The 24,333-nt window shown below is 44.8% G+C and overlaps 2 protein-coding genes across 9 annotated transcripts in view; both read left to right on the plus strand.

Annotated features, from left to right (window-relative positions):
* The window catches only part of pacrg (PARK2 co-regulated), a 109,574-nt gene extending 98,387 nt beyond the window's left edge, over nucleotides 1-11,187 (plus strand). For all 3 annotated transcript variants that reach the window (XM_068652995.1, XM_068652994.1, XM_049739586.2), the window contains one exon: nucleotides 10,538-11,187. In XM_068652995.1, the coding sequence (XP_068509096.1) occupies nucleotides 10,538-10,698 (161 nt within the window). In that variant the 3' untranslated portion in view covers nucleotides 10,699-11,187. The remainder of the gene's footprint in view (nucleotides 1-10,537) is intronic.
* Nucleotides 11,188-16,888: 5,701 nt separating this feature from the next.
* Nucleotides 16,889-24,333, plus strand: part of qkia (QKI, KH domain containing, RNA binding a) — a 47,389-nt gene continuing 39,944 nt past the window's right edge. For 3 of the 6 annotated variants that reach the window (XM_049741359.1, XM_049741357.1, XM_049741361.1), the window contains exon 1: nucleotides 16,890-17,366. In XM_049741359.1, the coding sequence (XP_049597316.1) occupies nucleotides 17,222-17,366 (145 nt within the window). In that variant the 5' untranslated portion in view covers nucleotides 16,890-17,221. Of the gene's footprint in view, nucleotides 17,367-24,333 lie in introns of all 6 variants that reach the window. The other 3 variants (XM_049741362.1, XM_049741360.1, XM_049741358.1) reach the window with 2 other exon arrangements.

Raw genomic sequence — 24,333 nt, forward strand, 5'->3', positions numbered from 1 at the left:
AAGAATTCTTTATTTAAAAAAAAAAAACAAGCAGTGTATTTAATACAAAAAAAATGCCTTTCTTGAGAAAATGCATGCGAATGCTGAATAAACGATAAAGCCAGCCAATCAGGGCTCCGCCTCTAGTCGTCATGGTAACGAAAGCCAGACTCCCCATTGGTAATATAGTCATTATGACTTTCTTAAATTCCACCAACAACCCAGGCTAAAGTTAGCCCCTCCCCTTTATGCAAATATCGTCGTGCTCGCCGTTCATTCCCACGGTAAAAGCAAATGTCGTCAGCGAGGCGCACGACTACGGTGTGAACTTTTCAAACGAAGCGTGCGCCGAGAATGATGGTCCGCTCTGTAAATGCCACGCGGATGCTCATGCCTTCACCCGCCACTCATTCGCTCATTCCCTCTTTATCCATCTTTCTGTCCGTCAAGATGATATTAACTATTTCCTCCTGCTTTCATTGACTTTCCCCGCAGTTAAAAAACAAAACGACTAGCCTACCTTTTCTCCACCTTGCTCCACTGTTAATTACATCTTGATTTGATTCGAATTCAATTCGCCTTTGCGGCATTGTTCTTTTATTTCATTGAACAACAAAATTTTTAATTTCCTGGCGAATTCTCTGGGGACTATTCTTTTATTTCATTTGCACGGAAATTAATTTGTCAACCTGAGTAACAGGATACTTGTAAATCTGTTTAGTCAGCGTTGTGCTGCAACTCATTCATTTTGCTTTCCAAGTGAGATTGAACAAGTAGAAACTTCTATTTATTAACATACAGAAATAAAAAAAATATGTATATATATATATTCAGTGAGGCTATGCAAATACTCTCCCACTTCCGAATTCTCATCCTGTTTGCAATATGAAATAAACAGAGTAAAATAAGCAAATATTGACCCCCCCAAAAAAAAAAAGTCCAAAGTAATTCCAAAAAGTATCTGGCAGAAGCAAGATGAAGCGCCGCTCAACGCGTGTCCCTGCCCTCGCGGGCATCTCTGTGCACTCTCCGGCAGGCGCTCTGCTTGTTGCCGTGTGTTTGGCTGAGATATGAACGCTCGCTGTGAGAGTGCCCGCCCCGCACGTTCCTCCTCTGTAGTCCGCCCACTCCTCTTGGACGTTGAACAAATTGATTTGGGCCGTTGATTATTCCGCTGGCTTGTTTCATGACTTATGATTGACTAGCTTTCTACTGCAGTGCTAACTTAGCTACGAGTTCTTCCGCTAATGAGCTTTTGCTTCTTAAACTGGACAAAGAGTTAAACAGATACATTTAATTTGATATTTGAATCCAATCTTTTGGGGGGGATCAACTGCATTACCTGTCTCCATTGGACGCCTGATACTAAGACGGCGATAGAGACACGAGTCATGTTGAGCGGGATTCATATTAGGGCTGCTAATTTCCTCGGCTGCAGTCTGGAGACGATGCTCTTTTCACCTTTCGTCTCTGGCGGCTGAGTTTGGCCTTCACAGCTTTTGATGTTTCTTATTCAAGCGGCAACATTTGTCCGTCCGTCGCTATACTTATTAGTAACCGGTTCTACTCGACAGTCAACTTCCTGTGGAAACATCTGGCGCATAACTTTTCATACATATGACACTTTCTTTCTGCGAGTGTCATTATAGCACTTCTCTTAAATCAAAACGATTTTCAACGGACGCTGAAAGCCACAAAGGCATAAAATCCACATGTAGAGCAGACGGGTAATGAACATTCAAGGCAGGATTGGACGGCGACCAATCAAGCACTTTTTTTTAAAATTATTAATTGATATGAATGATCTTCTGATCATATGACTAATCAGCTTCTCTTCTTAGACTCTTCTCATCTGGAGATAATCATACATTAAAAAGATGAGAAGCATCATCGATTTTACTTAATGCTGACAATGTGCTAATATGGTGAAAAATTAGAAAATCTATTTTTTTTTTATTTAAAATTTAAATTTAATGCCAGATTTAAGAATATTATGAATCCATTGTTTATTAATTTTGTAGTTTAATAATCTGTCTACATTGCATCAAAGTCAACATTAACCTTTGTTTCTAATTATAAATTTAAACTTTATTTTTTTTTACTGCACCTGAGGCAAAGAAGCAAAATCCAATAATAATAGAACAGAAAATTAAATTTCTTGCTCATGGCTGATCAGTAAAAATTGGAAGCAAGCCCAGACTCCAGTGATTCCGTTGCAATTCTGAAAAGCTAAATTATCCGACTGATGACAACATCAATTTCTTCTCCTTGTACTATTTTTTCAATCTCTTGGAAAAACCAACTCAGACAAAATTCCTTCTTTCTCCACTGCACTCATTCTTCACTTTATTCGAGTTTAAACTGCGCCGTTTAACAAAGTGAAGTATTTCATCTGAGGACTAAGTTGACGATCATTTGTGCGAGGTCACCAAAAGTGTCATCGCACTCCATTTGTCGCACGACGGAACAACAGCGGTGAGGGAAGGGCGATGGTTTAAATGAGCCAATTGAAGAATGCCAAAACCACCGTTCCGTCATTTTCGGGCTCGGATGATTCTGTAACTTTATCCGTCCGGAAAACAAATAAAATATAGAGCAAGAATGAAAAAGCAGGAGCTATGTCCCTTTCAAGTCTCGGCTTGATTGCACTGAAAGCCCAGGAAAGTGAGGGGGAGGAATAGCTTTGCAGGGTTCAATAATACATCTGATGTATTTCTTCTCGAGTGTAACGCACACACCTTACGTAATCCCGAAAAATCCCGACATCAACAGTGAAGGCCAGTGTCCAAATGAATCCAGAAACGGTTCAATTTGTAGCAACACACAATTTGCTAGCATCTTCTATTTTTTCGTTGGAACAAAATACCTTCAGGTTCGTTCAAGGTCGCAAATGTTGAGCTTTCGAGTTAAGTGTTGTTGTTTTTTTTTTTTTTTGGGACAAGAAACTTTTGAACGTGTTCGATTCACTCGCAACATTCGCTAACGTTGTCAGCTTTCCCTGGGGTACTCCGGTTTTCTCCATTTAAAATTTATACTCTGGTTTTCTTTTGGTATTCAGTTTTTTTTTACTTCTCTGAGTCCTTTATTTTCCTTTGGTTGTTTTTCTTTATATGTATACATATTCATTCTCAAGGTTCTTCAGTTCTGTTCACCTTTTTTGATATACTTCATATGTTTTTTTTTTCTTTATATCCTGTTTTTCTCATCTTACTCCAGTTCTCATCATGACCCCAAAGTTTTCCATGAACGCTCTCTCCTCTGTGTACAGATTTCCGTGAGTCCAGTTATCTCAGGGTACATATTTTGAATGACCAAACCAAATGATGTAATAGTCACTAAATTGTCTTTGTTAAACACTTCTGGCTAGAAAACAATCCCAAACTGTCTAAAATACAATTAGAACGTCAAAACTGTTATGGCCTCCAAAACTGTTGCTAATTTCTCCAATTTGTCAAGAAATGCGCCAAAGCCTGAACACCAGAAGAATGCTGATTTCCTGGTTAGGCTTCCTCTCAAAGCACAGATGTGCGCCCACCCTCGCCCTTTGGATCGGAAATGAAACCTCCCCCTCCCCTCCCTACCCTCACCCCCAAACAGTAAGAGTGTTTTTCCAAGGTGTCTTCTCAGAGGGGAGATGATTTAGTGTGTGATTTTTCGAGGAGATTCCTTGCAGCATCCTGCTAGAAGATTGGGAGTAGAGATGAGTAAAAATGACTCGAGTCATTTGATGGAGCGCTGGAGTGGGACACCGGGCCGGGTGATCAAAGCGTACACGAAAAAGTCTTCACTGAGCTCGGCGCCAAAGCACACATTTTTGGCCCACTTTTTTTTTCGGGGAGACCATTATGTGAAAAAGTCTTTCGTCCTCTCTGGCTTCACTTTATATTCATTCGACTCCCCGACCCCCAAATCCCTCCTTTGCTCCTCGGCACACTCCATTTTGTGTGCTTCCATCACTCCATTCAGTGTCTGACCACACACCATTACGCGGCGTCCTTTGGCCCTAATCAATCAAAGTCAACAGGTGCCGTAAATTGTGTCCTCCGGCGAGCCGAGACTTTGCCGCGTTCATCCTCCTCGTACCTGCTTTTTACCCTACCTCTCAATTTTCTCTCTCTCTGCCCCAGTTTGGCAGCCAAGCAAAACTGTCCATGCCTGTGAGACCATCCTTCATCTACTCCGACTTCTGTCACACGGCCAGATAATACCGCAAATGATAAGGAACTAAGAATCCCCAAAATACTGGAAGCATCTCTTTGGCGAATGGAATTTTTCAGATTTGCCTCCCCACTCTGGGCGGTGAATTTGTTGGCGTATGTTCTAAATTTGTCCATGCTCCGCTCACCAGGTGGTAATTTCAAAACCAGCCTGGATTGTTTGCGCTTTCTTGTCGCAGGAAGTGGCAGAAATAGGACACGGTTTGCGTCACGAAGCTGCTCATTGTTATTTGTGTCACTCGGTTTTAATTGTACTTTTGGAATTTGGTCTCTTGAGTAAATGTTCCAATGTAGGAGGTTATGATTTATATTTTTTCTGGCCAAAGCCGGATACATCTGGATATCTTATGAGATCCAATACGACAACTGTTTCAAAAATAAGCTACGCTAATAATGCTCACTTTCAATCCGCTGACAATCTCTCCTATCGGCTGCCCTTTCTGACATCACTGAGCTTTTTTCCTTTTTTTTTTTTTTAATTACGCATCCAGCCACTGACGCCAACTGCATCCTTTTCGTCATCAATCCCTGGCGCCCCCTTCACTTGCTTCCTCTCTCCTTGATGCCGGCCTCTGTTGTCATTTTCTTTCCTCCGGCCTATAATGAGTCAGTACGTGTGACGCCGGATGTCTGCTGACAGCACGTGTGTACGTGTGTACGTGTGTGTGTGTGTGTGTGTGTGTGTGTGTGTGTTTGTGTCTGACTAACAACAAATGCTACTGCTGCACCAGCACATTGCAACCCCCCCCACCATGCACAGTTACTCTCCTTTGCGTGACATTCCTAATAAGCACATAAGATCCAAATCAAAGTCGCTTGTTCATAAAAATGATAAATATACTGCAAATACATTTTTATATTAGGTTTAACTGCAGTTGAGTGTTTCACATTTATGTAAGCTGAGCTATATCGCTGCATAATTGGGATTTCACAGGTCTGAGAGCTGTTAAGTTATCAAATCTGTCAGCGTCAATCAAAAGCAATAAAAAAAATGAAATTTTATTTTCAACCAAAACCCATAAAACATTATCATACGTTTTTAATGTCATCTAAAATGACAAACAAATGAAAGTAAATCAATAAATGTTGTACCCAAATGCCCCAAAATTATTCTCCAACATCAACAATAAAATGTAACGATTTGATTACAAACTAAATTCTGTGCAAATCCAAACAACAACAACAAAAGAGACAACATGACGACAGCGTTCACTGTTGTCCTGCCATTTGAGCTCCACAACGCACATGCCGGCCTTCTTTATGTAAATGGCACACTTAAACACCCTTCTTTTAAAGGCTTCGGGTTCTCGTAAACCTTGACGGGCCCTCGGGCCGTGCCGCCGCCTGTAAAACACACGGACTATTTATGGACGCCTGTCCTTGCAGCCGTAAACACTCTTGTGTTCCTCGGCTAGTCGGACTGACACCGACCGACGTGGTCTTAAATAAGAATGACCTCTGAACAGCAGCCAGTCTGGACTCATATGATTCGTTTTGATATTATTATTATGATGCTTAGAAACATTGAAAAAATATTCCAAAATGGTTTCAGTTCCACATGAACGAGCGTCTGAAACGACACAATTGCCACTCCAGAAATCCTTCCCGGGACACTTGTAATTATTCCAATGACAAATGATGGCAAATAAATTCCATTCCAATTGATTTTCTTGTGCGCACACCTCATGTGAATGCAGACGGAGTCTCTCTGGGTGTCTTTGTCATTGTTGAGCACAAGTTGTCGTAACGCCGCGCTCTCTCTTGCGCCTTTCCTCGTCCGCCTGCTATGATTTAGTAGCCCTGCACATCCATAGGCATCCACTCTAGCCAATTGCATTACAAGGATAAATAAGCAGACCAATAAAAGTCTTTTTGAAGGGTGGGGGCAGCGGCTGGAGTAGTCATTGCCCATTTGGTGCAGAGTCCTGGATGGGGGAGTTTTTTTTTGGGGGTGGGGTGAAATGGTGATTGGTAGCTTTGATGTCATTTCATCCATCTTACGGCCACTTCATTAGGCTAATGGAAGGGATGGGCTGTGTGTAAGTGTGTGTGTGCACATGCACTGACGCTAGCCTCCAAGGCTAAAGTGGTTATGAAGACTCAAGTGATTTTATTAGCTGGGCACAAGGCCCATCTCTGCCAATGGTTGCAAAAGTGTGTGTGTGGTGTGTGTGTGTGAGGGAGAAAGATAGAATGTGCAGTAATGACATCGTTTTGGGAGTGAGGAACGAAAGCGGTGCACCTTACTTTGATGTTCGGATGACTTTGAAAAGAAATGGGAGGACGCTCAAATGTGGGCTTCACTTCCAAGAAAAGTCATTTAACCAAAATCGTCTAATCCTAATCATACCCTAACCCCAACTCAAATATAATTTTAGGGGAGCCTAAGTCGTTGAATAAGTCGCTGTTTTGATGATCCCACCATCTTGTTGAGTTTGAAAAGAATCGTGAGGACGTCCATCTTCGTCATCGCTCCAATTTGAGTCAAAAGCCTGCATCACTTTCAATCATCCGTCCAACAGGTTTGCGTCACTCCTCCCGCTCCTCTTTGTTTTCCTCGGTCATTTTTTCCAAGAAGAGCACAGCACAGCGTGATTGTCTGGCTAGACGCACGCCGCCGCCATCACAACGAGCGCCTTGGACTCCATTTTCGGACTTCTGTTAGGACCATCTGTTTTCTGCATTTCTTTACAGGTGTCATTTGAGGCCCACTTCCCACTCCGTTTGGAAAAACATTCATCCCATTCTCTGCATTTCTTCTTTTCTTCACCACGTGGCTCTCTTCGCAATCATGTGCAAAAAGGGGTCATGGTTAGCATGGGCCGATGTCGGAACATTAGCATGGTCCGATGTCGGAACATTAGTATCAGAGTGTCCGTAAATGTTTGTTTGTTTATTTTTTCTGCTTTATTTGACCTATAAAAGTTTGCACGATAACAATTTAGCACACCCATTGTTTGTTTAGCTCATGTTCGAATGGCAACACAGCGCAAGGCCTTTAGCGTCTGTCCCCCTCCCCCTACCCCCCTGGTGCGCCAATTGATTTTGTGCTTCGCTCGCAGCCCACTGCTAACCTTGAGGTAAACTGGCGTAATGAGATCGCATCTGACGGCATTGACTCACACCTGACAGCGCTAACAAAAGAATGCTACCTCCCGGGCTTGGGAGGGGACGCTGACACACAGTGGGAAAGATTTGATGTGTATTGTTTTTAGATTAATCAACTCCAAAATGGACTCTAAAATAGACAGAATTATGTATGTAGCTAGCTATGTAGCTAGCTATGTAGCAAGCTATTTAGCTAGCTATGGATGTAGCGATGTAGTTTCGAATCTACAATATGAGTTTGTAGATGCCGGAGGTCGTCTTTTTTTCCTCGTAGTTCGGGAATCCGCAACAGTTGGAAACGTGGAATTGGAATCCAATTCTCCTGTAGCCATGTTGACGAGCTGGCCTGTGGGAGGCCGATCGATGGGAGCGTAGCAGCCTGATCTTGTTTGTCCACACACTCAAAAGCTTTCGTTGTTTTTAGTTCCTACCGATAACAATGTCCCAAATAAAAAGACGGGCATGGTGGCTAATATAATACACCAAAATGAATATGACTCTCGTATTACATTAAAAACGTTGATTAAATATATCACACCTATACATGGATGCAACGGCGGATTATGTGTGTATGGAAGGTCAACCTGCTCCCCAACTGTGAGGCGCTTTTAATTAGACGCCTGCTGTTGAACACGTGCCCTCCATTGCTACCATCAACCCCCCATCACAACGAGAACAAGAACCAGAACATTAGATCACTTAAAAATGTGTAGATATTTTTAAGAAAATCGGGAAGGAAATTGGAAAATCCTCAATACCTTCAAGTAATTGTAGAGCTGCAATCTTTTGATTATTTTGTCAATTTATTGATGAATTGAAGTATTTTTTTACTTCCCATTTCATTAAAAATCAGGAGAAAAATAGTAATGGTAAAGTCAAAGTTGCATGATAGATGAAGCGTTGATTTTAAAAAAAAAATTATTAGCAGCACGACTTGAGTAATGCGCAGACATGCTGAGTTATCATTGTGTTTTTTGGCGATAAGAACACAAGTACTGTTCCTCGGCCAGCCCGCCTCACGCTCAGAGTATTCCTGGAACTCTCGACTAGTCCGTCCTCTCGCAATCTGCATTCCTCTATTCCGAGACCGTACCCCGAGCAAAAATGCACGAGGCTCTAGGCAGTCGGCATCAAAGACGCTATTGTGCGAGGAGGCCTCCACCCTAAGCTGCTTTCACCCGCAACTTCCACAGTCGAGGCTAAGTTGATTAGGAACAATGGGCCGCTTGGCTGACACCGCGTTGAATCGGCTCGGGAATTTGGAGCTGAACTCGCTAAATCCTGTGCGGTGTGTGTGTCACCTGAGCGCACATGACTAACAAACTCAGCAGGAGAGCAGGGATGGGCAACTTTGAGGATGGAGGCCACCACAACATTGCATCAGCGCTACTCGGGGCCCAAAAAAAATAATCAATAGGCTCATCAATATTTAGATAGGAACCCATGGAGAGAAAAGCACACACACAAACGGTGTTTTGCTTTCCGTCCATTCCCAAAGACATTTTCTTTGATGCGTCTTGTCGATGGAATGGAATAAACAACCAAATGTCACGCGAAAGCTTCCTCTGGCATCGACGCGCTAAAGACGCGGGAATCCCGGGGATTATCCCAAAAGAGGAAAACAAAACGAGTGCTTTCGCGCCGCAAATGTCACCGAGCTGGGGATTCTTCCTGCTCGTCGCCATCGACCGGTTTCTCGTCCTCAGAGGAGTCCTGTCAAGATAATTTCCTCGTGTCATATGGGGGAGATTTTATTAAGATTAGAACGGATCACCGCTGCCATTGACGGCTATAGATGTCAAAAATCTATATGTGATAGGGGCTATTTAGAGTTTGGGATGTCTTCTAAACAAAAACGACAAACCTTTTTCCCCCGTTTTCTACTGTGCTGTGGAAATGGCTCCCAAATGGACGTTGTGGGTTCAATTTGACGCTGTGGCGTCTGCCAGGAGTCAACGGCCGAGGAGTTTAATGAGGCCGCCTGCAGAGAGGAGCACACCTACACCCAGTTAGTGGCCGTTAGCCGTGTGGACGCTAACAACGTGCAAGCCGCCGCGTAAGATGTGAGGACAAAACGTTTTTTAGCCAGGCTGAGGACGTAAATATTCTGACTCATAATTCCATTTTTTTCTATTATTTTCTTTCCTTTAAATAATAACATTTATTATTACATTTTTTATATTTATCGATATTTTTGCTCATTTTGTTGTTTAATATTTATCATAAAATAAACAACATTTAAAACAAATCTAATCTACTTTTATTATTCAAATAAAAATAATTCACATCATTTAAATATCAGATGTAGCCCTTGAGCTCAAAATTGTGCCGACTCGTTGTCAACAGTGTTTGTGGGCTGGGCAGAAACACGATACTCTGCTTCCAGCCAATCACAACATGGCGAGGAAACGGCCCTCCCCTGGGACACGCACACACACACGGTAGTTAAACATACAACAGAGTTCTAGTGCGCTGAGGGAACTTGTTATCGAAAAACATTCCAGAGGTATCCAGCTTATCCAACTCTCAACTATTTTTTCAACACACACACACACTGGCCTTATCAACATAGTCAAATGCCATGCTCACAAACCACTGTGCCGGCCGGACCTCAGAAGAAAAGAACCACTGACGTCTCATTCATTGCAATCAAAAAGTATCTTTTCCATGCTAATCTCTCTTTTTTGATATCGATCCCAAGCGAGTCGAAAGATCAGGCCTGGATGAAAAACACCTGTTATATGGAAAAATGAGCAGCTCCTAATTACACTTTGCCGAGGAGGGAACATGAAACCGCACGGCTTTTGACTCTGGACGGCCACGTAAATCCTCACTGACGTGTTTGACTTTAACTATGCTTCACCCCACCCCACCCCACCCCACCTCCTTGGCAACAGAGCACTTTTTTTTTGCTCCCCGAGTAACTCATGGCCACGTATTACGAAGCAAGGGCCAGCGTTCAACTCCCCGACTCACACGCGGTGGTGTAGTTGTGTGTGTGCTTTTGAATTGAAGGCACCCTGCTAGTTAGCGCAATCCAAAATAGCATCAAAACAATCCAAGCAGGCCAAAGCAATAAAAGAGCAAAGAAGACGGTGGCATAGTTGTGAGAGGAGGAGTGAAAATACAGATTTTTGTCCAAAGTGTCTTTCACACCGAGAGATCAAAAAGCCAACACAAAAACGCAAAAATGTCAGGCCTACATTTTAGTGTGCGTCTCTCGTGTCTCGCAGTCAACTCCGGAGATGGCATCGACTACAGCCAGCAGAAGAGAGAGAACGTTGGTGACCTCATTCAGGAGACCCTGGAGGTGTTGGAGCGTTACGGCGGCGAGGACGCCTTCATCAACATCAAGTATATGGTGCCCACCTATGAGTCCTGCATGATTAATTGAAGGTGACCGAGAGGGTGGGGTGGGGTGGGGGTGGAGGAGGTCGTCGGGGCTGACGCTTTTCCACCAGCTTGACTCGGTTTGATGTAATCTAGGTTTCCACTTCAAAGTAGGACTCACTGCTTATAGGATCGCCTATTTAATACGTTTTATCCAAAATGAGATTGTGGGCAGAACAAAACCAAAAGTGGAGACAGCTGAGGTACAGCAACAGGGTAAGTTGCATTGTTGTCATTTTTAAAATGATCTTCAAAGGCGTAATTATTGATAGAAGAGGAGACTAAGGGTATTAAGAAAACAGAACACTGCAGCAAAGTAGAGACTATGGAGTATAATCCTGCATAATTCAAACCATTTCCAATTCGCATTTTAACCTTGATGGACATGAATGTATCATTTTTATGTTGTGTAGCTATGCAATAACTGAATGAAAGCCTTATCACTGTCAGAATATCAATTCAAAATGTTCATTAAAAAGTTTATTTACATTCAGCTGGCCAGCTCATGACATTGTGATTTAATTTCCTTCCTCGACTATAATCCCATCCGCTATTCTTTTGCTATATTATGCTATCCAACTGCACTCATTCTTTAACGCAGCCAGCTGGAGTCGGAATCTGTCGCAACATGCCGGGGAAAGACCGTTCGGAATGACGGCCCTCAACATTCCAGGACAATGTTGCGCTCATAAAAACAGCAGTTTGCTTGAGACTTCCCCTTTAACTCCACACGCTACGACCTTGCGTCTTAAGAATTACATTTGACATCACTTTTCTACTCGTACAATTTCAGTGGAAATTTCCGAAAAGATATTTAAGACAGGCACACACATACGTACATACTACCGGATAAAAACATTTGGTTTTGAAATCAGGCCTGGTGATAGTCACTAAAGGAGACAACGTGGACATGTCGAAGCAAGCGGGTTCACATGTTAAAGTCTTTTTTTTTTGCTTTTAGCTAATGTTCAATGTCACAAAAGCCATAATGTCCAGCTACTGCCTCCGGTGCGATTCACTTAAAGGGCCCGGGTAGTCTGATGGCTCCATTAAGTTACATCACAGCCGCTAATGGGCATTACATGCTAAACTGTGTCCATTTCGACCTCTCTCGGAAGCCGGTGCGGCTCATTAGGAAAAGGTGGCCGCCTGGAAAAGGGACAATGAGCATGCACACTCTTTGACATACATGCCTGCACACACACGTCAAACAGCGCCAAATAGCATCAGCAAGTTGTGGTTGCTCATGCAAGTAACCAGATTGAAACGAGCAACCAATGAGGTTTGTTTGGCCCGCCAGACGCATCGGTGCGTGATCGGTCCGAAACCGCAGACTGGAAAGAGCACTGACGCAAATGTATCCAATCATTCGCGACAGCAAGCTAAGTTAGCATACGAATCAGGACGCTTAAGCTAAAATTCTGTGACCTCTTTTTTTTTTCCCGTGGGGGGGGGTCAGGATGAGCGTTTCTGGGCTGCGGGTGGCCGAACATGCCTGAGGAAAGGTTTCGCATTCAGTGTGCAGACTTCCTCCACTTTTCAGACCTTAGCTTCATGCTCTACTTCCTAACGGCACATGATATCTGTTGCTGATAAGACTTTGTTATCTCAGCTGAAGGGGATTTTGGATTCGGGTGGAATAAGTGGACCTGTTTTGTATCAATGAAATCTTAAGTGATTCTGTTTGTCTGAAACCACTCACCAAATTATTTTTTTTGCTTTGGGTCACATTGAAGCTGTACTTTCACCGAAATAACATTTCAGTTAGGTGAGGTCCAACCAAAACCATCTGAATCTTGACCTTGATCCAAGTCCTTAATCAATTTGTCCTTGGGCCATGATGAAACTACACACCAAATGTCATCCAAATCTATCCACACCCGTACATACATTCTGTGGGGTTAAAATTAGCCGAACCATGATGACTATGAGTGCCAGAGACCACTTGCCAGATTTCTGGACCTCACATGACTCCTGTTTTCCAGAAGCTTCATGTCCAGCCACTTCCAAGAGTTGGGTCAACTCCCGAGTGCACGTATTTGTCCTTCCAAGGGTAAAATAGCTTTCCCTAATCCATAACCTGGTCTAATCCTCACTCTTCATTGTAACCGGACACCGGGGGTCGAGTCGAGATGACGCAGGGGCCCCTAGCTTAGCTCGCGGGGTGGCGTTATTATTAGCCCGGTGAGCCCGGCGCTCGCGACAGCTGCCGCCCGTCCCCCCTGACTCTCCTTGGCGCGAGTCATTCGGGAGTGAAAACGCGGCAAAGTTCCCAAAAGCTCAAGTTTGTCCTTCTCCGTCGTCACAGGCCGGCGGAGATGCCAAAGCTGTCCAAACACGCTGATAGCGTTGTGTTGACGCAGGAGAAAATGAGATTGAAGAAAGAGTAGAGAGGAGACAAAGACAGAGAGAGAATATAATCACATGAGAGAGGAGAGGGAGCGCCAATGTAATATTTGTCTGGTGTGTGTGCTCAGTGGAGAGAACAAACTCTACTGGAATGGCGTTGGCTACACCGCAGACCTCTGCCAAGGACAAACTTTTTGGTCGGAATTTTATGTTTGAATTTCCTTCGCAAAAAGTGAGTGAGCGAGAATGTTAAAAAAAATACATTGGCACAGTGATAGCAAATTGAATGGAAAAAAAAAATCTCCCTTTTCCGATAATGAGCCAGAAATAATAATTGACAAAAAAATCGAAAGGTTAATCGATTATTAAAATAATTGTAGGCAGAAGCCCCTTTTTTTTTTTTTCTTAAGAGAGTGGTGGTGAGCGACACACTAACACGGCAATGTTGTTGTGTATCTATCTAGAAGAAGGATTTAGGAGAGGAAGAAGCCGAGTCAGCAACTAAAGTCTTCCCTTTTATCGCTTCCTTCCCTTTTCTTTCTGCAGCTTTCGCATTGACTATGAGATTGTCACCGCCTGATCGCTATGGAAACTATTTAACGACTTAGTTTGTAGATATATCAATAAATCCACAAATATCAGTATTTGTGAATGCCCCTTCCATCTGTGTTTAGGTGTGCGTGTGTGTGTTTCGATTGCAAACCACGCCGCCAGGTCAATCTTCCCTCAGACCGGCGTGATCAATTCAGAAGCTCCCTCTTCCGAGTCTTATCACTCACAAACACGCGGTCGTGTGACCCTGTTGGGGGTGCAAAACGGGTGCACAAATAAAAGTTTGAGAGTTCACAGAGCCACCGTTCGATTCCACCACGAAAATTATTAGGAATTTACAACTCCATCCTCCCAATTTGATCGGTGTCGTGAAAAAGGCGCCGATACTAACTCCGATGCCAGCTCTGCCAGTCCCTTTCACAGTGTCAGTTTTGACTCGAAAGGGGCTTCTGATTCTATCCCCCAAGCTAGGGCATATCCAGGTCAACTCTATGTAATTTTCACACAGAGGGTAGGGGGTGCCATCTTTCACAGGCGTTGAAGCTTCTGATAGAACCTCCCAAGCCAGGAAATTTGCCATCATAATACTCCACCCGATTCCTTGGAAGCTGCCGAGGGAGCATTCCTACCTGGCCAGGATAAATCATTTCTCAGGCCCATAAATGAAACTGGCTTAACTTGAAAACATATTTGGCCTTCCTCAACCCTGTAATCCAGTCGGCGGCTAGGTGTCAAATGTAACATGATGGATAGAAGTCTCCCAGCCCACCCTCTCCTTCTCCTCGAGACATGTGGCACTTCTCAGTTCTGGAGAGCCAGTTCACGACCAAAATCCGAGGCTGTTAAAGAAAAACTCCCCTTAAATGTTCTGTCTCATTTTTGTTGTTAAAGCAGTTAGCGGGGAAAAAAATAACACAAAGCTGCTGTTGTTCCTAAACGTGCCTGTTGGGCTCTGAGCGCCACATCAGAAGCGTTGTCAGACTCGAGTCCCGCGGCACTGGCTGGTACCACAAAGCATGTTGCATCACAGCCAGGCACCTAGCGCCACTGGCACGCTTCCAGTAGAAAACCCAGGGCACTTTAGCGAGCTCATTGTCAGGGAGCTTACAGCCTCGACGCATGTTCCGTAATTATCTGGATATTAATTGGATTAATTATTGAATAGAAAGCGTGTTATTAAAAACGACGACGCCACTAAGGCAGGAGTGGGGATTCGTATCACTTTGTGACACACACATTTAAGTTGGTCTACATGAGATTGTGTGTTCACACACAGTGAAGGTTTATGTATGAGTATCAGCACGTGCCCACGTGTCAAGGTTCAAATGACCAAGCGCACCATTAGAGATAAGAACTAAAACCATTTTCAAAGCCCACAACAAATTTCAGCTTCCATTTGACGCAGTCTGTGACTTTTTCCTTTTAAAATTGGATATCTGCGAGAACCTTTTGGTTTGTTTCCCGACAAACTTTTAGAAGTACACATTGGGGTCTAGCTAGCTAGCTAGCTAGCTAGCTAGCTAGCTAGCCACCTGTTTAGTAGTCTCTTTCTCTATTTGTATATCTATCCACTGGTCTGATTTTCGTAGCCTGTTATAAAATGCGATAATTTCTGAGGCAGGCTTGTTCGTACAGGCTTAAATGAAGCTCAGCGGTAATTACAGATACAACATAGCTCGGCTATATGTAGACTAGTTAAAGGGCATCGTAGCAGGAAGGACATGTTCATTAAAGGAACTGTGTTAACACAGACTACACGTTTTTGGCCCCAATATAACATTTACAGGCCTAAAAAAAAGTCAGGTTACATAAAATGTGTCATATATGAAATTTATATAAAAAAACATCTGCTAATTTCCAGTGAGAAAGCAGAGGTAGCTTTTGTTTTGTTTTTATTTTTTTTTTGCAATTGTCCCATTGATCAGGCATGTTAATCTTCCGAGGATACGTAGAAAGGTCCTCTCAAGGACAGGACGATGAAAAGGTTCTATTGATTACGACGCCGTTGATCAATGGGCCCCAAGACGGATAACAAGATGTACAAGTCTTGGGTAACAATAGGCGTCGTGTTAGGACGTGGACCGCACATGCTGATGTCATATTTGTGCACGTAATTTGACCCGACCCGTTGCTAACCTGTAACGTTGTCGTCCAAATCAATGGAAACAGATTCATTTCTAAAAAGATTATTAAGCGAGTGCCAAATGGGTATGCCGCGCTGCCAAATCGTTCAGCGTTATCGCGCCGCATCGGCTACTCAAGAGGACAGAGCAGATGACCTCGTATAACCTCGCAATAGCGTGAATGTATTTTTACAATCGCGCTGAGGGACGATTTTTACAGCTGCACTCTTCTGATTCGGCCTCGCCAGGTCAATCACATTGACGGGGTGGGATTTCCAGCAATCCATCAATGCATACCCGAGGACGTTTTTGCTCAGACAAACTAAATTAGACGGTAATTAGGTGACACAGAAAGTCAGCAAGGACCCAAAATGTGTTGTGTTTTTTTTTTTAATCAAAATTATCGTGAAAAGTGGCCAAGCACACAGAGCCATTCAGTAGATTATGGATGACACTACCTGCTAGCTAAATCTTAATTTCACCAATGCTGCTTCCTAATGACAGTCATAGTCTTTCTTTGTAGACAAATTGGAAGTTAAGAATAGAATAGATAAGATAACGAACGGTAGGTTTACTGTAGTTTCCTTGGCATGTAGCCAACCTAAGCGATAAGATATCATAAAAACATTGGATAACAAAAGATAATATTTCAGGATTGAAGAGGTAAATTTCAATTTGTATGCAGATTGTATACACATTGCGGATTGACAATGAAAGCTAACTAGCTTACCGAACTACTTAACCATGTTTTGAAAACTGGCTTGAAATCAAATCTACTAACTACCTTCACTTTGGCTAAAACCGAAACCCTGGCTAGAAACCCTGACTTTTGCTTGAAACCCTGGCTAAAAGAGGATATTGTGAGCTTTTATGATTTTAAAACTACATTAAGTAAATGCAACTGTTATAAACATCTATAAAATGTAATAAAACAATTTTAAGAACAAACATTGCTAAGTTTTTGGTCCACCCTGGACATTCTTGTTGACACTTCTGGACGTGCATTCCTGCGCAGCACCCGCGATTGGCTTTCGCTCCTATCAATCATTCTTCACCACGCGACAGACCCGCCCCCAGGGCCCTTAGTTTTTGACACTCATTGGCTGTGCCATTAGCCCAATGAAAGTACACCGACCAATCGCCGACGAGGAAGGACGGACCCGTTCCGGCGGAACAGTCCCTCGCGCTTACAGTGGAGGAATCGAACGTCCCCGAGCGCATACCGTCTCCACGAGCGAAAGGAAATAACGTTGTGTTTTTTTTCTCGCCTCCTCCGTCGCTCAAACAACACGAACGCACCAGAGGCTGCAACAATTTGGGAAACTGGGGACATTCTAGAGTATTGTTCTCACGAGGAGAGGAGGAAAGCGAGGGATCGGGAGCCGCAAGTTTTTTTTTCTTTTTCCCTTTCTCTCTTTTCTTGGTTTCACCCTCCACCCGCCCCCCGAAAAGAAGGATTCTGTGTTCGGCGGTGCTTCGTGTTCCGCTCTCCCCGCCGCAAAGATGATGGTCGGAGAGGTCGAAGTGAAGGAGCGACCGAGGCCGAGTCCCGACTATTTGATGCAATTGTTGAACGAGAAGAAGCTCATGACCAGCTTGCCCAATCTCTGCGGCATCTTCACGCACCTCGAGCGGCTTCTCGATGAAGGTAAGCGGGGGCAGCGTGGTGGTGCTGCTACCCAGGGAGAGGGAGGGAGGCGCCGTCCGGCGTCCGTACCGTTTCGGCTGCTTAAGCGTACATAAATCACCCCCCTGTATGAAGCTTTTACCCTCTCGTTTCCGCGAAGATTATTTTAAAATATACTACAATTGCAACATGTTGTGAAGAAGTGTCGCAAGTGGCTGTTATCCGAGTCCTGTTGACTTTGTGACTAGACGAAAACTTTCTCTAACTGGTTCAAAACACTTATTTAACACGCGACCTTCCGCGTGTTGTGTTTTAACAACCTTAAACTGTGTTCAATGTGAACTTTGGGTCACTCAGGGGCGTCGTGGTATTCATTTGGCCGGGGCCCTTGTTCCTCCACATGTTCCAGTAGTTTTAGCTTTGGGGGGGGCTAGCTAGTCACCCCACTAAACTTTAACTTTGTTACATTTTTCCCCAAACGCGTTTTAAAGAACAAATGATGGGATATTCGACCACGCGGGGATGTAAAGTGCGATGTTTTTCCTCTTTTTTGGAGTTGTTTGGAACCTTGTGAGAGTTGTTGCCCAGCGGGCGAGCTCCAGCCGCGGAGGAATGTCGTGTGCGTCTTGCCCAAACAATGGCCAGTCGAGGCTTGGAAAACCTCCAGCACTTCTCTTTCGTCTGTCTCCCCTCATTTGTCCCCCAAAGACAAAATCAAATGTAACCAAGCATGGTTTTACTTCTGCTTTTATTTTCTTCGTTTAACTGCGGCCAGTCGGCGGAATAAAAACACCCTCACGCTGGGTTTTTTGTGTTAAAACGCCCCCCCTGCTATCTTGGCTAGTTGTTGTGATGTTTAGGTATAGATCTGTATTTTTGCACACAACAGTGGATTATCTGCCCCACTATGTCGGTAGTATCAACAACCTAAACCGGAGTGAGAAGCAAGGCGACGCGGGTTTTATGTAACCGAGCACGGGACACTAGAGAGCGCCACAGCCGCCCCACGAGTAAACGGGACCGTGACACTTGCAATTAAAAAAAAAAACGATTAGACGATTAAAAAAAAACACAAAAATGCCTGTGTTGTGGGTTTATTTTGCACGCCCGACTCCGCAAAATAACATGTTCGTAGTTTCGGCGTTGCCAGTATTGCGTAGTTGCTCGAGTATGCAGCAGCTAAACCGGTCTGCACAGATTTGTCGTTTCCCCGAAAGATGGCTGATAAACTGAAGTTAGATGAAAAAGTGGATTTTCTGCTGGAAAAATGCCAGGGTACATGTTGCACAACGCAACAAGGTTCATATTGTCTTTCTTCAGAGTATTAGGTTGCTGTCTTTGTATACAACAACACAGAAAACTTTTAATGTGCCTGAATCATTCAATTAAATGTGAATACTGTGACCCAAATCAAAGAAAAGTACCGTAAGCGATCTGGACTGCTCTCGGCAGGTTAGTACTCGGTGGGGTGCAGACCTCCCACGCCCTATTTTTTAACAAACATGACGGTGTCCAGATGTGCCTCAAAATTCCCCGGACTTTGCCTTGTACCGAGAATCTCACATCCTCCCGAATCAATCGAGTAGTTGAAAGAACAACTTCTTTCAACTACTCGATTGATTCCTTGCCGCCTTGACCTACTTTGAAAGTCTTTAATGTCTCCTGGTCCTGGCATGCATTTATGATCATACATGTTTAGGTTTCTTTGTATCATTTCCTGAAACAAAGTCAGAATTTTACCACCATACGTGGAAAACACGGTGGACGCAAAGTTTTCCTCAACCTTGTTCAAGAAATAAATGACGCCACATTTGCGACTCCCGAGTCCCCCCCCTCACCCCCCAAGTCGTGTCGAGGTTTACGAGGGGTTTCCACAGCACCGGGCCAAATATTACCCCAGCGCCAGAAGTCACGTGTGCGTGCTATGAGAGTCGCCCCGGTGCCGCAACGTCTGGATCCCGTTAGGGGCTATTTGCTTTTCTTGCCCCGCTCGTTGACGGACTTGCCGTCCCGGTGGGGACTTCTCTCCCCCTCCCACCCGTGGTGAAGCAGTTAAGCAGAATTTGTCGGATAGTTTTTCTGAAAGTGTCCGTCTGAAGTATTCCAGGCTGACAGCTGCGTGAATTCCCCTTGCTCGCCTGCCCAATTTTTTAGCGCATGCCTCCACAGCTGCTCCGGTGAAAAGGAGGGGGGAAAGCGGACCCCACCCTCTCCCCCGCCCTGCTCTGGCGGACACCCATTTTGTTGCTGACATGTATGTAGCGCCTCAAGGTCATTGTGGCAGATTGACAGCGTCATGCACCCCCCTTTGGCACCCCACCTCCCTTTTACATTTCCAGTTGTTCGTCTCCCTGAGGTGACACCTGCTATGGTGTTTCTCAAATTTATTTAGCTTTACAGGCCGCCAGGCAGCACACAGTTTTCAAATTGCTATCTTTTCACTTGGCAGGAGAAGACAAGCCCGTTTAACAGGCGGGAATGATGTGACGAGAAGTTAGCAGAACATAAAGCAGGAAGAATTTTGTTTTCGGGGTATCTTTCTATCTACCCGTATTGATTTTGAATTGTTTAATCAAGGCAAGCCTGTCTCCCGGGGGGGGGGGGGGGGCTTGTTTTTCGAGGTGTTTGTTTAATAGATTTTTACAGGCCACCGTCGCCACGCATGGTGCCTCTCGTCCGCCTTTGCATCTCCTCCATTGTGTCTGCCTGTTTTTTTTTCATCTCGACTTTCCCCGAGGGAGCTGTCGGCAGTCGGAGGACAACTTTAGATGGCGGCCGTTCCTTCGGGAATGCTTGTTTGGAGAGTTTGACAAACGGGGCAATGTCAAACGTCCTTCAGTTGTTTTATAAACTCGCCCCTTATTCCTTTTATTTTGATAGAAGAGTTCATTTTCTAGGAAGAGACCCTCGCTAACCTCCGACGCACAATCGATGCGGGATCTATTAGGATAGAGCGCCTCGCCGCTAAGTGCGCCGACAGAGGTTGACAGAACAAGTCAATCGAGGGCGTTTTGCCGGGTTGTCGTCGCAAGTCGAAACCTGTTTCATCCCCCCGTCAAGCCCCCACTCCCTCCCTCGCATCCTTTCCCCAAGCGCCGCTTTATAAGCCGGGATTTAATTAACGAGCGCCATTCTGCGTGCCGGTTTAGTGAGCCGGAGCTGCCATTGTCGAGGTGCAATAAGGAGGCTTTATGCTTAGTCTTGTTGTGTTACCAATATTTTGAAAAGTCAACCTAATTAGTTCATAAGTTGAATTCCAAAAGCTTGAAAATGTGGCAAAGGTTGTGGATTGCGTAACACGCAAGTAGGTTTTTTTATCATGGAACCTTTAAGATAACAAACCTTAGCTTTGAGTTCCGTTTTCAGTTCTTCTATTGCGGTTTTCATTTTCTATTTTTCGCAGAGCGTGCAGACTCGAACAACGCCAAAGTAGATGCAATGATATGAAAATGAAAAATACCAACAGGAGAGCAGTTGCCTTATCCTGGATTATAGACTCCCGTTCTACCTTTATACTCTATTTCCTTTGGAATTTCGGGTTCATTTCCTGCATTGCTAAACCAAGTTCAGTTGGGCCACAAGGCGGGACTCCACTATATGATCTGACCCCTGCCACATGGCCTGGTTGAGCTTTCGCACCATCCTCCCTGACCCTAAACTTCGCCCCTTATAGTACCCTGAGCGCCTGCATCGGCGATGGCACCTCCCAGCGGGCGTCGCGCGATAAAGTCATTCGACATCAGCTCCGGGCGCTTATCATGAGCTTCAATCCCACGAGTGCCTGGGCCTGCTTATCTGTCGCTGAGCGTCATTCGGACTGCCTGGCTTAGTATCTCGCCTCGCCGTCGTCTAAACACTGTTCTGCTACAAGCGTAGCGGCTACCGGGCTAACTCTGGAGATTTTACGTCAAAAGTTTGATAAGCCATCTGGCTAATATTACAAGAATGTAACTTGCGCTTCACCGCAAGACTTGGCTAATGTCATGTCAGCGTGTTTTTTTAAAAAAAAAAAAAGTTCTTCCGTTTTATTTGCGTCTCATTGCGAGAAAAACCTACAGGAAGTGACACAATATGTGGAGAAGGTGGTTTGTTTTCACTCTTTTGAGATGAAGTGAAGATAGCCAGCTGTGACACCTGTTCCCTAAACGCCCTCTCCCACCGCGGCGGAGTCATCCACGCAATTTCTATTTGACTAATTAAGATTGCATAATAATGCTGCCTGCCCTCCACAGCTTTTTTTGACTGCCATATATTCTCCAGTTATTTTTTTTGAAGTCACAAATACACTACAGGGTGTAAAGATTTGGGAAAACACAAATCACACTATTTGGCAGGGCTTTCTGTCTCCTCCCCTTTTATCCCCTGAAATGAGGCAAGAGGGGGAAAAAAAATGAACTGAATGCTCACTCTGTTTCGTTATTACCCGCCCACCCCGCTCTGCATTAATTTTCTCAGCGCCCTTTCAGTGGAGGACTAGCAAACAAGTTTTGGCAACCGGCGGAGGAATTTCTGCTTAGCCCTCCTGGTATATTTGTTTATTCTGCACAGCTGCACTCTTTTCGGTGGCAGGTTTCACTTTGGGCTTTTAATGTGCGCTGAAATATATGTGCGCTCTTTCACAGCAAGCGACTTTAAAGTCCACTAGCTGTTTCAATTTTTACATTTGGCAGATACATGTTCATCTCACTTCATCCTGGCTCGGAGCCATTTGTACTCGGACCTCCCCGCGGTTCGGAAGCCTCCGCCGTGTCGTCTCATTCGCATTCGGCGGGCCGATAAATCAAAGATGAATAATTTAGCTGTCCTTCGCCGCCCGTGTTGTTTCTGTGAGGCGCTGGCCGGAGCACGCAGGGCGACAGTCACCTTCTCCCAAGGAGGGGAGGGGGGGAGACGTGGAAAGTGCGTCAGTTTGATTCCTCTGTCGCCCGCCGTCATTCGAATATGAGGCGGCGTACTCGCTAACCTTGCTTGTCAGCAGGTTGTCTGAAATCTACGCGAGCGTGTCACATCTCGTGTTTCTCTGCTCTGGGCAATCCATTGCTTTACTTTTAATGCAATCGGTAGCGCTGTCAGTCCTGTTTTGCCATCAATCAAGATCACGGACTCAGTCAATATGCTGCATGTTTTTGCTTTAATCAAATCCCGGCCTGATTTCATCGACGGGATTTCGATTTGCGTAACAAACTTCATACGTGCGAATAAATGCACCTCGGATTTGAAGTAACCGGATTCCCAATGCTTCGGTCCACGTAATTCTTCTGCAAGACTTTCATGAACTCATTTACTGCCAGCCCAGTTCAAATGATCGTCTTTAGCCGACAATGGTAGTGAATGAGTTGTTGCTTGTTAAATAAGCAAGTGCAGCATTTCTTTCTAGACTGGTGGCAGTGTTAACAACCTGCACCACCACACACCGCTAACAGTCGTATCCAGAGGGAAGCGTGAGCAGATTTTCTCCCGTTGCACACACTTTGTTCACGCAGGTCATTAATCCACCGTCCCACCCGTACGGTGCCGAGTCAGCAATGTTTCAGTGGCGGCAACAGGGTCTTCTCTGCCTCAGCGGCGCCACAGCAGTGACGCACGGGCTTATTAGCCAATGCATGTACATGTCGGCTAGTCCATAACCCTTTTAAATCCAGAATATTGACAGTATTTGTTTTTTTTTTTAAAGAACATATCTTGCCTGGAAAAAAAAACAGAATATGCTCCTATTTGGGTTTGCGATAAAAAACTATTTTCATTCAGGGCATTCAAATGCAGAAGTAACTCTGTCCACTCACACTCATGTTATTCCAAATGTTTCCGAAATGAGAATTTTGGCCTTTACCCTGAATATTGACTGTATGTAAATTTCGTTAGTGTAGAAGTCGGAGGGCGGGAGAGATTGCAGTACCAGGAAAAAAAAAACTATGGGGAGGTTTTGTATAATGAGGCATTAATTGGCAAAACAAAGAGTCTGTTTAGCACAGTTTGTGACTTGAAAAAAGAATTTTTCTACTCTTTCTGAAAAGGGTTACTTAGCCTAAGCTACTTGCTCGATGAATTGCTCTTGGATAGTATTATAAAGAATGGTGGGGGGCAAAGAATTCCCCTCGTGATGTGAATGAGGTCATCTTGTTTGCTATGGGGAAGGTTATTGACCCCTTGCTCAGCTCGGCACGCTACCCCCTAGCCCGGCCTTCCTCCGCAGAGACACAATGGGCTTTTTTGTGTATTATTCAGCCAGACACACGAACCCGACATGAACCATCACCAGTTCATGTCTCCTAAAGCGGGTTACACACTCGGTCGAGGTTCCGCCGTAACTAGACAAAAAGTTGTCTCTGAGAAGATGCTAAACACCGCTGGCAGCTAGCTACAGCCGCGCACCGGCGCTAGCTGTCAAGGTGCCAGATGCTGTCGACACCTTGGGCTGCTAAAGTCTTCTCGGAGATGGACTCGTCTCTCAGTCCTGCCGTCACTTCTTATTTGACTTTCTCACCCATCACCTGCTACTCGTTTGTATTTACCCCGTCATGTTCTCGCACCCGCCAAGACCGGTGGGCAGCGTGCCGCTCCACACATGGCACGTTCCGTCCGTCTTGGTCATCACGTTTTCCAGAGCAGACAATTGCCTCGTCCCGAGTGACTCATTTTCCTGGCTTTGTTTTTGTCCTAACATTTGCACGCTGACCCGAGTCACTCGCATTGCCCACTTTTTTCCCCTCATCTGTCTCTTCATCATCCTTTTTTTTTTTGCCCTCTTCCTTCCATATGTTTTCTCTTTGCCGGCCCTCTTTCTCCACTTGTGTGCGAGCTTTTCCGCCCCCGAGGCGCCTTCGCCTCCTCCATGTGAGGACCAGTGGTGACGTTAAAGGCCCGCAACGTGGCCTGTCGCTTCGCATCAGCCCGCGCACTCGCCCGCCTGCGCTCGGGGACGCTAGCGATGCGCGCGGCTCTTGACACAATCACTCGCAGGCTTAAATGTTGCTCGAGAACAACACGC

The sequence above is a fragment of the Syngnathus scovelli genome, chromosome 14 (assembly GCF_024217435.2).
Source record: "Syngnathus scovelli strain Florida chromosome 14, RoL_Ssco_1.2, whole genome shotgun sequence".
In the NCBI taxonomy this organism is placed as follows: domain Eukaryota; kingdom Metazoa; phylum Chordata; class Actinopteri; order Syngnathiformes; family Syngnathidae; genus Syngnathus; species Syngnathus scovelli.